We start from the raw sequence: 15,881 nt of genomic DNA, 5'->3' as shown, positions 1-15,881 counted from the left end.
GGAAAATGTTGTCCAGGCTGGCTCTTTACTCTTCTGAATTCCGTGCAGGATGAGAGAGAACGGTCCCCGAGCATGTAGCCAGCCTGCCATCACGGCTGCATGGCTGCGTAAGGTTTGAGGTGCTGCTCTGTCGGCACGCTAAGCTGCAGAAGAGAGCATGCGTATAAATTTTCCAGGACAAAACAATGCGAGTAAACTATTTTCTGTTTTGCAGACCTCTTCTACACGTATACCAGGCACTGTTATTCCTCCTCCCTTGGTCCGCGGAGGGCAGCAGACTTCATCAAAATTAGGAACTCAGCAAAACACGCAGATAGTAATGCCACCTCTTGTCAGAGGAGCACAGGTGAGTATTTACCTTGCAGTCGATCTGCTCTGTTTTCCCTTAATGCATCTTAATTATTTTCTTAATCATCTTTCTGCTTGTCTGGAAGGAACCTATGAATTTCTTGCTGGAATTGCTTAATGTGGCTAGATGCATTGCCACTGAAAGATGCCTGCATCATGCTGGTTTTGTCCCGCAACACTTCCAGTGCAGCATGAGAAAACCCTGTGGGATGCAGGGTGCTGCCTTACCCGTCTGCCTCCTTCCCTTAGCTGCGCCACTGCAGTTTGTATGCCTTTGTTAGGAAAGTTAATTTACAGACTTCCAGCTTCACCTGCTTTTTAGGAGAGCAGCAGCTGAGGAAATGAAACACAATCCCTCGTTCTTCTCTTCCCCCCCCCTCCCCCCCACCCTTGTGTCTGTGTTGCCATTGAATAAGAGCTGCTGAAATGAGATAGTCGACTGGAAGTCTGAAAGTGCTGCTTTGCAGGGTCTTTATCACCTATAACAGAAAATAGTGGTGTCAGTAAAGGAGTAGGAAAGCAGTTTTTAATTTGATACAGTCTTCTAAAATTAACACTTCCGTGGGATACCAGGAAAAAAAATACTTCCTTGTTAAATGAGGATTTATTTTGCAGTGAAAGGTCTGCTTTGATCTGTTGCACAGCCAGCATTAAGGAGGAAGGTAGAGATTTGTATTTCATTTTCTTTTCTGTTCTGACTGTGGAGAAAAACTCATTCTGAGAAATAGCTTTCCTAATGCCCTTAAAATGAAACGGGCTTAACGACTATACATTTTTAAAAAATTTGACTCTGAAACTTAAATTTATGGTTTTTGTGGCACAGCTGTTCTGGCCACAATATGGTGGCCTCACATGGGAGCATCTCTTCTCATTTTACGTTCTACTTGTTCCATTTTGACAGAGGGAAAGGGAAAAACATCCCATTTTGACATGGATGTTATTATCTCGCTTTCTTTGCGTTCCCTGCCTTGCCTCATTTCCACTGTCCCATGTCACCCCATTCAACTCCCACCACTTACTGCCCGATCCCTCATCCCTGCCGCTGTTCCTGGCACCACTGCATCAGCCCATTTCTGTCTCTTCGCAGCAAATCCACAACATCCGACAGCACTCCAGCACGGGGCCGCCGCCGCTGCTGCTGGCACCGCGGGCATCGGTCCCCAGCGTACAAATTCAGGGGCAGCGAATTATCCAGCAGGGTCTGATCCGCGTCGCCAACGTCCCCAACACCAGCCTGCTTGTCAATATCCCGCAGGTGAGTTCCTGAAGATATTTTGTGCCAAATATAACATTAACCTCAGAGGAAGGGATAAATGGTTTTAATTACTGATTATCCCAGTTACTGTATCTAATTGGTGTGGCCTGCCAGCATCTGGCTGATGTGGTTGCTTATTACTACAGCTGTCCTGCTCCTTGCTCTTCCCATGCAGTCCCTTCCTCTGCTCACATCAACCTCCTGCACGTAGCAGTGAAGGAAAACACACATTTCTTCCCAGCACTCTGTAATATTTCAGCGAACTGAATTTTGTGCCTCACTTCACATTTGGCATTTCGATGTGAAGGTGTCCATTAGAGTGGTTTTTTTTCTTCTCTCTTCCTTAAGAAGTGTCAGTGAGTGTTCTGGTAAGCAGAGCTCAGAACGGGCTGTTTGGAACGCCAAGAGATACTGAAGCAGCGACTTAACATCTACGCTGACACTGCTGTACAGGTGCTATAGATAAACAAAACAATTTCAAGTCAGTGCTTTAACAAAATCATAAGGAAAAGGACTCCTGGGGGTTTTTCTTCAGAATTTCTAAAACTGCCATATAAAAATGATCAATGAAGGAAAAGAAAGTTCTTTAAAAAAAAAAATTAGAGCGTTAGATGACAGGTGTGGTGTTGCAGCAAACGTACGTATTGTGGGCTTGTCGGTCACCTACTGAAGCAGGGTGTGGATGCAGGGGCTTTGCCGTAGCCCCAGGCAGCCAGCCATCCCCACGCACAGACCGCCCCGCGCCACCAGAGCCACCATCACCTCCCCCGCAGTGGGAGAGGAGCACGCGTGTCCAAACGTCTGGCACTCGTCACCGCGCTGTGTCGTGTTTCCTCCCAGGCTTCACCAACTTCAATCAAAGGTACAACCGTGACATCTGCTCAGGCTAATGCTACTACAACCAGCGCCACTTCCATCGTCAACTCCAATGACTCGCCAGCCAGCCGGCAAGCTGCCGCCAAGCTCGCCCTGCGGAAGCAGCTGGAGAAGACACTGTTGGAGATCCCTCCTCCCAAGCCGCCTGCGCCGGAGATGAACTTCCTGCCGAGTGCAGCTAATAACGAATTTATTTACTTAGTCGGGTTGGAAGAAGTTGTGCAGAATTTGCTGGAAACTCAAGGTGAGAGAGCATTAAAAAAGTTCCTCAGGGGTGAGGAGAGAATCTTCCCCATCTGGACTTGACCTCGATAGCAGGCGGCAATGAGTTTTAGGTGTCACAGCATTAAATTGCCATACTGGTTACGTTGCCGTACTCTTGTCAAATCTAGGATTCACTTCAATGATTTTCAAACTGCTTTCTTTAAAATTTTATTTGAAAACCATTATTAAATGGCTATTTTAAAAGTTTATTTTTAAAAATGTCTAAAATGTTTATTTTAAAAAGTCTAAAGGAAGAGTCTTTAAAAAAAAAAATTATGATTTCTCATAGGCACTGATTGTAAAGATTTCTCTAAAACGCATCCTGTTGCTGTTTGCTTCCTATAGCACTTGTTTCTCCATCACCACTAAAATCTCTAACTGGTATCTAAAGACGTATCTGCTGGGTACCTACACGCACAAAGAGTTTAAAGATTTAGTAACGTAAAAGGCTTCAGACTGAGGAGTTAAGGGTAGAGGTTTTGCTTTGGGGTGGGCTTTTTTTTTTAATGCTGGAATATTAGGAGGTTTGTCAAGTATTCCTTCATCCATGGAAGCCGCAGCTGGAGCTGAGCTAAGCTGGTTGTGTTCCCCAGGTAAAGTTTCGGTTGCTGTAGCATCTCGCGAGCCCTATATGTGTGCTCAGTGTAAGACTGACTTCACCTGCCGTTGGAGGGAGGAGAAGAACGGAACCATTATGTGCGAAACCTGCATGACATCGAATCAGAAAAAGGCCTTGAAAGCTGAGCACACTAACCGACTGAAGGCTGCCTTCGTAAAAGCACTGCAGCAAGAGCAGGAGATTGAGCAGAGGATACTGCAACAGACTGCGTCTCCTGTACAGAGCAAGGCAGACCCCATTGTGCAGCACCACTCGCTCAAGCAGGTGAGGCTCTATCTACCAGAAACCAGGTCTTGGTGGCGACGGGGCAGGGGTCCCACTGCTCCCAGCGCCAGCGCTTACTGTGCGGGCGTGAAAATGATGCGTGAATTTCCTTTCTTTAAGCTCCACGGTGTGTCTGTGTGAGTGTAAGCTTAAAAGCAGGCTGGTTACGGTGTTAACATTTTGTCACATGGGGACCTGACACCTAAATTAGGTTCTCTGTTCCTGAGGAACAGAAGAGAGTGGTGTTCTTCTGCAGAATCATAATTAACCAGGGTGTTTAAGTTGTATCCTGCTAAATCTGTTCCTGGGGGGTGGGGGGTGGGGGTTAAGGGTGTACCAAATGGAAGGAGGTGCTCCAGCACCCAAACCACCAGAGTAAATTGACCTAAGTTAGGGGGGGGGAAAATAATTGGCTTGAGCCAGGAACATCTAGTGTTGCCTGTGAAGTTTTAAGGTGGTGGTAGCAACCATCCATGATGGAGACCGGGTCTGACATGCCTTGTAAAACCACCTTTCAGGTGGAGGAAGCCAGAAGCTGTGTAAGTGCTGCTTTGAGTTGGAATAATCGAGGCGCTGGTTATTTAAGACAGGGAAGTAGTGTTGCTTGCCAGTGGAGGTGCTGACACTGCACATTTTTTGCTGCTTTGCAGTTGATGGTCATTCCTCATCTTCACAGGTGCTTTCAGAAGTAGAAAGCTGATTCTTACTTTGTTGTAGAGATGCCTGGGAAGTTTTCAGCCCTGAACCACTAGTGAGGTGTTCCAGGCTTGGCAGAAGCAGCCAAGGCAGGGGAGAGGGGCAGTAAAGCTCCGTCAAGGCTGTTGTACTCCAGAGAAAACTGCTGTGCCTGTCTTACCATTTGCTCTCTTGCCAGACTTCTAGCCAGATGTCTCGAGGTCCTCCTGGAGCTCCACGAGGAGTGTTGCATGCATTTAGCCAGTCACCCAAGTTGCAGAATGCATCGTCTGCAGCAGCACTTGGGAGTAGGCCAGGTAAGCATGCTGAGAGACCAGTCAGCAAGGGCAGCGCTGCCGCCTGGAAGAAGACTCCCATCAATACAGGTAGATTTTTCTCTAAAGTTTCTTTTCTTTGTACTTAGTAGCTGCACTCTATCCAACACTCATAGTTCTTTGGGTAAGGATGCTTTCTCGTTGACACTTCTGCATGAAAGTCCGGCGACGCCAAGGCTTTGCTTGTGTTATGGTTGGCCCTTGCTTTTGGTGCGGTTTATGCTCATCAAAACGGGCCATCAGGTGATGCTACCGAATAAAAACTACTGCTTTATGCATTTTATAAATAGATGTCATATCAGACTGTTCGTTGTTGAGTCTGTACCATGCTGCAGGAGTTTGGCTTTTGGTTTTGGGCGTTTAATTCCATTGTTTCATTTCTGGTTGCCAAAAGCAGCACAGGTAACTAGATGGTTTTGCTCTAGGTAAGGCTACAGTGTGCACTCCCCACGTTCCTCAAGGGTTGAAATAACTAAAGCTGTTGCTTTGAACGAATGGAAATTGCAAATTCTAATCTAGTCTTTTTTTTATATGTATTGGAGAATCTGATTTGAGAAGTCATTTGTTTTTCTTAAATGGTAATTAGGATCTCAAGGAAGGAAACACTGTAGCAAGTAGCTCTTTTGTGATCTACTTTCTTGCCCAGTATTGAATGCATTTCTTTTGAATTTTATTTTTTTTCCTTTTCCTCTGACAGCTTAATTTATCATTTAAACTGTAATTTCATTGCAGAGAGCTCTAACCCGCTCAAATCTTCATTTCTGGTACCAAACCTTGCTCCTCTTTGTTCAGATGATTTTGGAAGCTTTCATCTTCTGAAGGCGCCTGACCTTCGTGCCCCATGCTTAGATGATCTGTTTTCATGTTGGATAAAATGCGAGTAGTGTGTGTTTGCCAGTGTTTTCTCCCGTGGTTGTATCATACTGTGACACTTGCTCTTTCTTCTCTTTTGTGTCTCGTCAGGTGGGGCTTTACCTTTCGTCAATCCTAGTTTAGCTGTGCACAAGTCATCTTCAGCAGTAGACCGCCAGCGTGAATATCTCCTGGATATGATTCCCCCACGGTCCATCCCACAGTCCGCCACGTGGAAATAATGCAGCGGAATGCCCAAGTGGAAGACTTTCCTGTTTCTGCCATCCTTTTTATACCACATTACAGTGGAATCTGCTTTAATCCCAGCTGGATATGCCCCAGGCTTTATAGGATGCAAGAAGACCACTCCTCATCCCATCGAGTGCTGCTGTCCCTGCTATGAAAAGACACCACGTGGGTGGGAAAGACTTAAGCTCATTTGGTTCTCAGATTCTTATGATTGACTGATGATGAAGGCTGTCAGGGAAGGGGAAGAATATTATTTTTGTTTTTAATATTTTTTTTTTGCTTTATGTATTTAGTTTGGATTTTTTTGTCACCAGCACAAAAGGAGGACTAAACGACTCTCTGCCTTCAGTTTCTTTATTAATAACTACCCGTTCACCAGGAACTTGGTGTTCGTTCCTGAGCAAGCACGGATCTCAGTTCAAGGAGAGAGGAATTTCAACCCTGTCTTGCAGATGCATATAGCTAAGCCAAGTTCACGTTGGCTTTTCTTCCCTGCCCCTCCTCCAGCCAGGAAGGCAGTCTACAGATTATAGTGTTTCCAAATCTTCTGATGATGAGCTAATGATAAATAAGTTGCAAACTCAAATTCCAGTTGAGTATGTTTTTTTTTTTCCTAAGGGACTGGCTGCCACCACAACTTGTCTGGTAGGTGGGAACCAGTGCAGGAGTCTCTCACTTTTGTTGGATTCTGTTTTGAATAGACTTTGAACTGTTGATAGTCTAAAAATCTAATTTACTGAATAGACAAACACCTTTGTTCAGTCTTTCTAATTCAGCGAAGAGCAGTTGGGCCTTTCATATGTTCCCAGAGACTTAAAAGTGAAACTGGCTTTGATTATTTTCTTTTTGGAGGGTTTTTTGTTGTTGTTGTTGTTGTTGTTTTGAGCAATTTTACTCAAAAAAAAAAAAAAAAAAAAAGGAATTCCAGAAGCTGCACGCAATCAGAAAGGGCAAGTGGAGGGAGCAGAGGAGCGGGGTGCTGCCGTCCGGTCGCAGGCTCCTTCCTCTGCCGATGCTCGCCAAGATGCGGCTGTTCCTGATGCTGCGGTGGCCCGAGGACTGTGGCAGCACGTCCTGGGGGGCCCAACTGCCGCCCTTGATCCCTCTAGAGCTCCATTCTTCCAGGCGTACCAAGCATGCTCCTCTGTCCGTCACTTCAGTATTTCATTTTTGATAGAGCTTTAGGTATAACCCTGCTTTAAGGACAGGTTTCTACGTGGGTTTAATATATTTTGGGGATTCCACAGGTTAAATCCGAACCCATCAGGTCCAGGTTTTGGTTTTGGTTTGTTGTTTTACTATTTTTTTTTTCCCTTCTCATCATCTTCCCTCCTTCTTCCCTGTGCTTCTCCCAAATTAAAGTTGGATTCAAGTGGCTGAAATACATGCCTTACTACTTATGTTGCATATCAGTACTAGAAGTAGTGCTGATGAGAATTATTTGCAAAATTATATATATATATCTATATATCTATATATAAAAAAAAAGGGGGGGGGAGGGGTTACTATTCAGTCTATGCTGAATCTATTTTCTTAGCAGTTGCTGTTAGATCTAACTTTAAACCAATAACTGTATTGGGTGGTCCCCCTGCAGATCTAACTATTGCATAGTGAAAAAAAAAAAACACGTTCATTTTAGCCCCTCTTCTGTTGTGTGAATATCAGTATTTAGATACTTTGAAAACTGTTCAGTAGTTATAGAAAACCTAGTTTTGCAAAATGGTATTTGTTGCTGTATAAAGCCCTAGAATTTCAATTTGACTTTGTTTTTTTGTTTGTTTGTTTTACAAATGTATATTAAGAGCTAAATGGGGATGAGAGGAATTGGTTTGAGGTTTTAATTTTTCCTTTTCATTCCAAGATATTTTGGATTGGGAGATGTGGAGAGAGAAATTGAGTGCATTTTATTTTTGCACTTTGAAATATTATGAAACAGTTTCAGTTCCTTACCTGTGTGGAGTTTTTTCGGGGTTGTTTGTTTTTTTTTCTCTCTTCTGACAAATTGCCTGCATTATCTCATCGTTGGTGCAAATGTCTAGCACTGTTACATCACCTGAGTACATTTGTTTAAAAAGAACGAGCAAAACTCCTCAAACTAAAATTCAAAATGCCTTTTTGGGAAACCTGGACAACTTCCACCATCTTTTTTTTCTAGCGTTGGGGTAGCTTTAGCTTCAGCTGGTGCTGGAAAAAAGGGGAATGGAAAGAGGGGCAGAAGTATTAAACTTGCCTGTTTCAAAATCTATGTCAAAACCTTTTTTGGATACCGCCAGTTCAGTACAAGCAGCTTGTAAATTTTAATTTCAGCACAATGGATAGGGGAGATTTAAAATAAGCCTGAAAATAATTGAGAAGACTTATTTTAGGCTTTGGAACAGACAGTAAAAATGAGTCTGCACATACCGTCTTACAAACATTGCTCCCTCAGCAATGCTAGACTGCAATCTGTTTTCGTTTCATGCCGAATAAAACCCCACAAATACAATCTTAACGTGTCAGGGTAGAATTATTTGGAAGGCTTTGTAAGTGAAGAGAAGATACTACGTATATATTGGGCTGTCGGGATTCAAATCCGTTTTGACATCTGTTTTAATCTGTGGTTCTTGGAGTGTTGCAGGTAACTTTAGAGGATATATTTATTGCATATGGGTTTCTGCAGAGTTTAAGGTAAACACAGGGCAGACTGCAGTGGTATACGTACGTTAAATGCCAGCAGAATTGCTTCTTCCTTTGTAGTCAAAACTGCATATTCAGTTGAGCAGTGTTGAACTGGGCTGGTTAAGGTACCATGCTAGGTTTAGTTAGTCGTTAAAACACTTGCTACAGTCTTTCCAAACCTCCTCCCCCGCATCTGTATGTTCCCCTTCTTGCAGGAAAAAAAAAAAAAAAAAAAAAATTAACTAAAAAAAACAGCAAACAAACAGAAGAGCTTGGTTAGCTGGAATACTCACACAATGGTGTTACGCCCTAAAGGTTAAATTGTTTGGGAATTGGGAAGGAGGGGGGTTTAGACACACTTTTAAGAACAAATCCTTGGTTTATTTCTCCTGCTGTCATGTTTGGGATTCCTGCCTCCATAAGGGCTACTAGTTCTGCTGCAGAGCTGTCTGAAAGTCCCTTCCACCGGCCCTCTCCTGGAAAAAAAGACCATTTTACTTAAAGCTCCCTCAGAACAAGAGACTGAACGTGCTGCTCGACAGTTGAAGCTGTAAATCGGGATCCTTCAGGTGGAGCGCCCGGCATCGTGTCCCGTTTCCCCAACCCTCCACTGCTTCGCTGCAAACTGCTGCATGAGCTGGTTTGACATTGCTCAGATGCTGCTTGCTTCCCCCCTCTCCTGGGGAGAGGGTTAGAGCAGCGTTGGTTCTTGCAAGCCATATAACCTTTCTTTGAGACATTGCGACTACAAGATTTTATAATACAGTAATAATGAAAATGACTATTGTACTTAGATTTTAGCAACTTGTGAAATAAAACCCCGGATTTTCATTTGAAACCCGTGTTGCAATTTGGGAGCTGTGTGGTTTTTTTTGTAATTTTTTTATTATTTTTTTTTTAATAACCTGATCAATTACCGGTTTGATTTCAGAGCGTTGGCGAGGTCGCAGCCCTTTGCCCAGGAACACGAGTGGCCCGGTTGAATCTTGTATTTTTAGAGTGCAGTTGGCTGACACAGCGTTTCCAGTTTGTGGAAATGGTGACTTGGCTAATGTTTGTGTTCTAGGGATTCCTGTATGTGGCATCCAGCTGTAATGGCCAGAAGACTCTGGGTTAATCTTAAATTAGAGATAATTTGGGGTTGGCTTTTTTTCTGTAGCTATTTCTATCATCGCTTTAGGGCAGCATTCACTTACCTCTGACTTCTCGGACCTAGTTGTCACTTTTTTTTCCTTTTTTTCTTCTTTTTTTTTTTTTTTTATTTTGTTTTGTTTCCTAAGGAGAAAAAAAAAATTACCAAAGTACAGTTCAGAATGGAAAATGGGGGGACTTGTGCTGCAGAAGTGAGTAGAGCAGAGCAGGCTGAGGCAGGTCTTAATAGAAACTGCACTTGGCTCATTTCTCACCCTCTCCTTTTGGAAGGAGGGGATCGCAGAAGGCATTTTTTAAAATTATAAATATATATATATATAATGCAAAAAGACCTCAAGGAACTGCAGTAGTGTTTGTCTGCTTAAGGCAGAGTTCTGCATATATTGCGTTTAGCAAAAGAACTTGCATTGTGCTTTTTTTAAAAAAAAAACTAGAAAAAATTTATAATCATCTAACAAAGGAGCGTAACAGTCACGTTACGCCAGCGCAGGGTATGGTTTTGTCACTCGTATTTATTGTGACTCTAAATCTTTGATAATAAAACAAAAATCTAAAAAAAAAAATTAATTTCCCACTAAAACCTGAGAAGTCTCAGTGGTGGAAGAATCTGAAATGGATATCTGTGTATATTGTATCGTGAGGGATTTTTAGTATTTGACTGACAATAAACACATGGACAAAGCCTTGGGTCTGCCTCTTATTTCTAGTATATATATATGTAAAGATATATGTATATATATGTATAAAGATCGATATATAGGTCTTATTTCCACCGCTGGTGACTGCACAGTTTCTTCCCCCTGATGGGAGACCGGGAAAGGAAGAAGGCAAAGTCTACGTGGAATTTTGTGGATTGAAGTTACAAACCACCAAACGGATTAAATGTCCTCCCAGGTGCCGTCTCTGGATGCAGGCTGGCACACGAGTTTTCCAGGCAAGAACGAGACCCTGGCGCCTCTTCAGCCCTTCTCACTTGGAATCACCACCTCTGCCCCTCGGAGACCCTTGGGGTCCCATCCCTTGTACGTGTCCTGTCGTAACAACTTGACTCCCAGGTCAGCATCCGAAGACGCTGGAACAACGAAGTTTTCCCTGCCTGCCACAGAGCAGGTGGGAGCTGAAGCGCTGCGGTTGCACTCACTCTGCCATTCCCAAACTGGGAATATAACCCCGTGCACCTCCTGAAATCCTTCAATACGTCCGTAAGTTTATTTAAATCCTCCAGGATAACTCAACAAGCCAGTGGAGAGGAGGAGAAAGGGGAGATTTGCATCGCAAACTTGAACAAAAACGTTGCCGGAATATTTCTGGCCCCAATTCTGGATTAAAAACAAAGTGGTTGGAGCATCACTCGGCTGCCTGGGAAGTGCCCAGCTTGAAGGGAGGGAAAAAAATACGTTTGGGGTTGGTTGGGGTTTTTTTCAGCTCGGGTTTGTGTATGCAGCGTGTGTGTTTGTGTTGGCAGGGGCCAGACCATAACTCTGGATTCAGGGATGTGCTGGATCAAGCCCTGGGCATTTGTGTGTCCGTGACACTTAACTGCTTGTCACTGGGCACAGCTGGAGCCCCCCCAGTCCCCATCGAGTATCCCAGCCTCATCCTGCCCGAAATTGTGGCCGTTGCCAGCCGCGGTCCCTGAGGTCGGTGGGAAGATGCTGTTTCAGAGCAGTGATGGTTCCTGCGCCTTCCTGATGGCACCGCCTGGAATCGCCGAGGCTGGGAAGTGCTTTGCTCCGGGTGTGAGCAGGAATAACTGGGTGTGAGCAGGAATAACTCGTTTTGGCGTCGTCAGACCCTGTTTTGGAAGCGCAAGAGGTGACGGGAGGAGCTGCGGGGGCTGCTGGCGGCGCGCGGGGGTAGAGCAGCAAGGAGGGGGTGATGGCGAGGGGCAAAGCCCCTTCCCCACGAGGGGAGCCCTGCGGGTCCACGGCAGTGACCGAGAGCAGCATGGGGCAGCACCAGGTACCCCAGACCCACCTGGCTCCACTTTGACCCCAACGCAGTGTTCGTGGGGTTGGAAACGTTTGACCTTCACCATGTGTGTGGGGGGTGTTGGGGTTTTTTGGGGGGTTCTTTACGAGCTTTTTCTGACCTTCTAGAACTGGAAAAAATTCTGAATTTCTGAATATGTGAGTTCAAGAACCAGTTTAGATGAAGAACCAGTTTAATTCAAGAACCAGTTTAATTCAAGCTGTTTTGTTTTCCTCAAAGCTGTGTAACTGCTGTGCTGGTGAGGGCTCTTGCTGAGGAAGTCTTTTTTTATGCAAAACTGCTGAAGTGCAAGCTATTAACGCTATTTTGGTAGCAAACCCAGTGATCTGCTGTGGATTAAAGTGGCAGGAGGTGGCAATATCCCAACCTAGTTGTTTTTTTTTGGGGGGGAGCACCTGGAGCAGGTACCGGTGCAGAGTCAGCAGGTACCGGTCAGCATCTCAAAAGTCACGGAGGCGATTCTGCTGCGCAGATTGTGCGGGCTAATCGAGATATTGCTGGCAGCTGAAGGGTTAAGTCCACTCCACCCCGGGAAAAACTCCCAGTTTAGGGGCTGTGTTAGGAAATTCAGCCACTGGAAATTATAGGTGTGCAGTGGGGGCAGGGGCTGAGCCCCTTGGGAGGAGGAGGAGGAGGAGGACCAGGAGGAGGAAGAGGCCCTTTGGGTATCAGCAAAGCACGTCACCTCCAGGGTTTGTATCCTCCTGATAACCGTTGCAACACTGTCCACAACCCATTTTATTCCCATTTCCCAGCAGCTAGAGAAGACCCTTCCCCCAGCTTCCCAGGGCAGCACTGCACCTGGACCCGCTCCCGAGCTCCGGCTCTGCTCCCCTCATCCCCTCGGGAGCAAAGAGGCTTCGAGGTTCATTTGGATCTTACAAATGCCTTGGCTGGGTCCCAAGTGTGACGCGGCCCTGTGTAACAGCGGGACGGGATTGCATCAGCTCCTGCGCTCCAAATGAAGCCGCCGGCGGGGTCTCACCTGGCTGGAGCAGGTGGGAGCTGCTCCGTCGCATCCCGCGCCTCGGCGCGCTGGTCTCAGCCAGGGAACAAAGAAAAGCTCGGGCTGTGAGCCGTACGAAGACAGGCTCCTTAAATACCACCTTTGTTATTAAAAATAAATCATAAATACAAATTATGAATGAGAGAATCCTTCTCCATCATTAGCTACAGCAGGTGGAAGGCATAACCAGGGAGAGATGGGTAAAACCACTTTTAAATACAAGTAAAATATTAAAAAGCTGATTTTTGTGTCGGTCCCCTGCTCTGGGCTTTGGTGGTGATGGGGAAGCGAGGCATGATGTGTCCTGGGCCATCCCAAACTGGGATAAATGGGATGTGGGTGGGTGCGGGGCAGGGTGGGTGAGGGGATGCTGGAAGGAGCCAAGCCCTCCCCCTCCGGGTGGGAATACAGAGCTTAATAAACCCTTCCACAGATGCCTTAATGACGAGTGTTTGAATAAGGAATTCCGCTCCGGGGGATAAAGGTTCTTCGTTGAAAAGGAAATTTGTCAGACAACCCAAATGTGAAACAGTTGCTGCTGAAAAGCAAAGAACTGAATTTTTTGTTCCCTTTTTTTAGTAGTAAAGCCTCGGTTTTGTCGGGATCAGGAGCCGGAGGGTGTTCAGAGCGCCGGCCCTGGGGGGTGATTCCCGGTGGCTGCCATCCTGCCGGGAAGGGACCGACGCCATCGTGTTCATGGCTGAAATCGGCGCCGGGTCTGAGGGATGACAGGGTGGGCACCGCGGTGCTGCTCATCCGGCTGCTCCTGCGCTTGGGAATGGCCAGCGGAGCCGTTTGATGGGATTTATGAGGGGGTTGAGCTGACGGCCCTCGGGAAGGGTGAACAGAGGGTTGAGTTCAGGCAGTATGTGGGAAACCCATCACATGCGTTCCTTGTCCCTGTGGTACAGAAATAATCCCATTGATGCAACTGCCGGTCCCAGCACAGCCCATTGCCACGGTCTGGGAACTGCTGGGAATAACGGTCCTTGGTGTCCAGGAAAAGCTGCACAGCAAAGAGGGGCTCTTGGCTTGGGGGGAACTGGGGTTGGGGGGGATTATGACCCACCCATGGATGCAGGTCCCCAGCCCGAGGCAGCCCCACTTCACTGGGAAGCTCTTCCCAAGGGAACCAATATCAAGGAACATTGTTCCCAGCAATTCCCATATCCCAGTGCTGCTCCTGCCCGTGCTGCCTGGATGGGATGCACGGGGGGGATTATGACCCACCCATGGATGCAAGCCCCCAGCCTGAAGCAGTCCCGCTTCACTGGGCAGCTCTTCCCTTGATATCAAGGCATGTTATTCCCAGCAACTTCAAGGCACGTTATTCCCAGCAATTCCCACATCCCAGCGCTGCTCCTGCCCATGCTGCCTGGACAGGACGCACGGCTCTTCAGGCGAGCTGCCTGTGCCGCGGGGTTTGGGGGTCCTTGGCAGCGCACAGGGCTGCAGTGCCGGGGTCCCGCGGCTCCCCATGGACCGGGAGGCAGCAGGAAAATTACACCTCGTGGCAATTAACCAGTGACGTGAAACATCCCGGGATGCTTTTGCACGGAGCTGGTGCCTGGGCAAGGCTCTGGCCTCGGTTTTCCCAGTGGCTGGAGTCTCCCACAGCCTTGAGCTCCCCCACTCCGGCCCAGGACCCCCCAAGGCAGCAGGTCTGGGGGTCCTGCAAAGCCCCCAGACCTGGTGGGAGTTAAAAGGCAAAAATCTGGCTTCTGAGGTGGGAGCTGGGGGCTTCGGCCACCCAGGGATGGGGGTTTCTCTTTGTAAATGAGCCAACTGATTCCTGCTTTTCTTCTCCCTCCCTGCGCACAGCCAGGCGGGATCCAGGAACGTGTGTAGGTGTCCCACCAAAGTCCCGCCAGCTTCATTATGATAATTTACCAGCAGAAAAAGCCCCAGGTAAACATTCAACACGCCGAATCCAGAAACAAACCCCCAGCTGTTGGGGATCAGGCTGAATCCCTTCCCCTCGTCCAGCATCTTTAATTGATCCCAGGCCGTAAGCCCGGCCGTGGCTTTGGGGGTTTCTCCAGCCTTTCCCTGGAGCATCCACAGTCCTGGGGCATTTCCCACCTCCCAGCCCACTGCTGCCTTCCCATCCCCTCCCCATCCTTCCTTTTCCCAGCTCATCAGCTCCGGGAGCTTCCACATGAGCCACCAGTGACTCTGTCTTCCCAGAGCTGGGAAAACGGTGGAAGCAGCAGGTTTCTATCAGTTTGGTTCCTCAATGGACCCAGAAGCTGCTGGATGGAGACCGGGATGTATAGTCGTGCCTGAAGGTGCTGCTTATTCCAGGGGCACCCACTGGGAAAGCACTTGGATGGGAGATAATGCCTGTGTTGCCCCACTCCGGTGCACTGCCCCGGGGGGTGTCGGTGGGAATCGGGGGTCACTGCCAAAAGTGGGGGCAGGATGACGAGGCCCAGAGGTGGCCACTCATTCCCCGCAAGGATCTTTGCCCACCTCCCAGCTGGGTTCACCAGTGAATCCAGCTGCCGTGAAAGGATTTGATCCCGGGAAGGCTGGTCTTCCCTAAAGGCTGGACCACCCACAGCAGATGCAGGGGAGACCCCAGCTCCAGGGTCATTCGGGATGGGGCAAGGAGCAGGAGGTTTTCCTGCATCCCCCGGTGCATCCCGCCAGGAACACAGGCATCCCGGAGCATCCCGGGGCTCACCCTCCCCCATCCCCTCCCCCAGCTGGGCACACGCTACTCCCAGGCAGGATTGGCCCCATGAGCAGCAATCCAGCCCCCAGCCCCACATATCCCATGGGGGGCTGGGTGCAGGGCGGTGCTGGAGAAAGTGGGGAGCTGCTGCCTGTGGGCCTGGCCCAGGCTTCCCCCCACCTTGGGGTGCCCATTCCCCCCCCCCCCAGCATGCTGGTGGGTGCCCCCCCGGCCTCGCCAGCTGCAAAGTTATTATGTCCCCGCCACAGCGGAGGGATTACGGCGCGATTAGAGATTAAGACAAGAGTGACCTTGATCTGTGTCCGAGGGTTTACAGGACTGGGGGTGCAGGGGAACCACCCCAGGGCCGGCGGGGGGCTGGGAGGGTCCGGGCCCTCCAGGTCCTGCCCCATTGGTCTGGGGGACACAGCAGGGCCAAGGTTTGGGGTGCAAGGGGCTGGGGGGGCCATGCTGCCCACAGCCTGTTCACTGCTGCGTGTGTGCTCCAGTGTGAGTGTGCTCCGGGCACACTTGCCCTGTGCACCTGCTGCTGCTTTTTTTTTTTTTTCTGCATGTTTCTTGCTGCATGCTTATTGCTGGATGCATGCTTTTCGGTGCACACTTCCCAGTGCACACTTGCACAGGTTTTGCTGCATGCT

General features: G+C 47.9%; 1 protein-coding gene across 8 annotated transcripts in view; it reads left to right on the top strand.

The window, feature by feature from the left end:
• GATAD2A (GATA zinc finger domain containing 2A) overlaps positions 1-9,233 on the top strand; it is a 66,864-nt gene extending 57,631 nt beyond the window's left edge. For 7 of the 8 annotated variants that reach the window (XM_037383551.1, XM_037383553.1, XM_037383557.1 and 4 more), the window contains 6 exons: positions 215-346; positions 1,436-1,603; positions 2,444-2,723; positions 3,337-3,626; positions 4,501-4,687; positions 5,600-9,233. In XM_037383551.1, the coding sequence (XP_037239448.1) occupies positions 215-346; positions 1,436-1,603; positions 2,444-2,723; positions 3,337-3,626; positions 4,501-4,687; positions 5,600-5,730 (1,188 nt within the window). In that variant the 3' untranslated portion in view covers positions 5,731-9,233. The remainder of the gene's footprint in view (positions 1-214; positions 347-1,435; positions 1,604-2,443; positions 2,724-3,336; positions 3,627-4,500; positions 4,688-5,599) is intronic. The other variant, XM_037383555.1, reaches the window with a different exon arrangement.
• The last annotated feature ends 6,648 nt before the right edge of the window (positions 9,234-15,881 follow it).

The sequence above is a fragment of the Falco rusticolus genome, chromosome 4 (genome assembly GCF_015220075.1).
Source record: "Falco rusticolus isolate bFalRus1 chromosome 4, bFalRus1.pri, whole genome shotgun sequence".
NCBI lineage: Eukaryota > Metazoa > Chordata > Aves > Falconiformes > Falconidae > Falco > Falco rusticolus.
The sequence above is the reverse complement of the archived record's forward strand: the minus strand, read 5'-3'. Positions and strand labels throughout refer to the sequence as shown.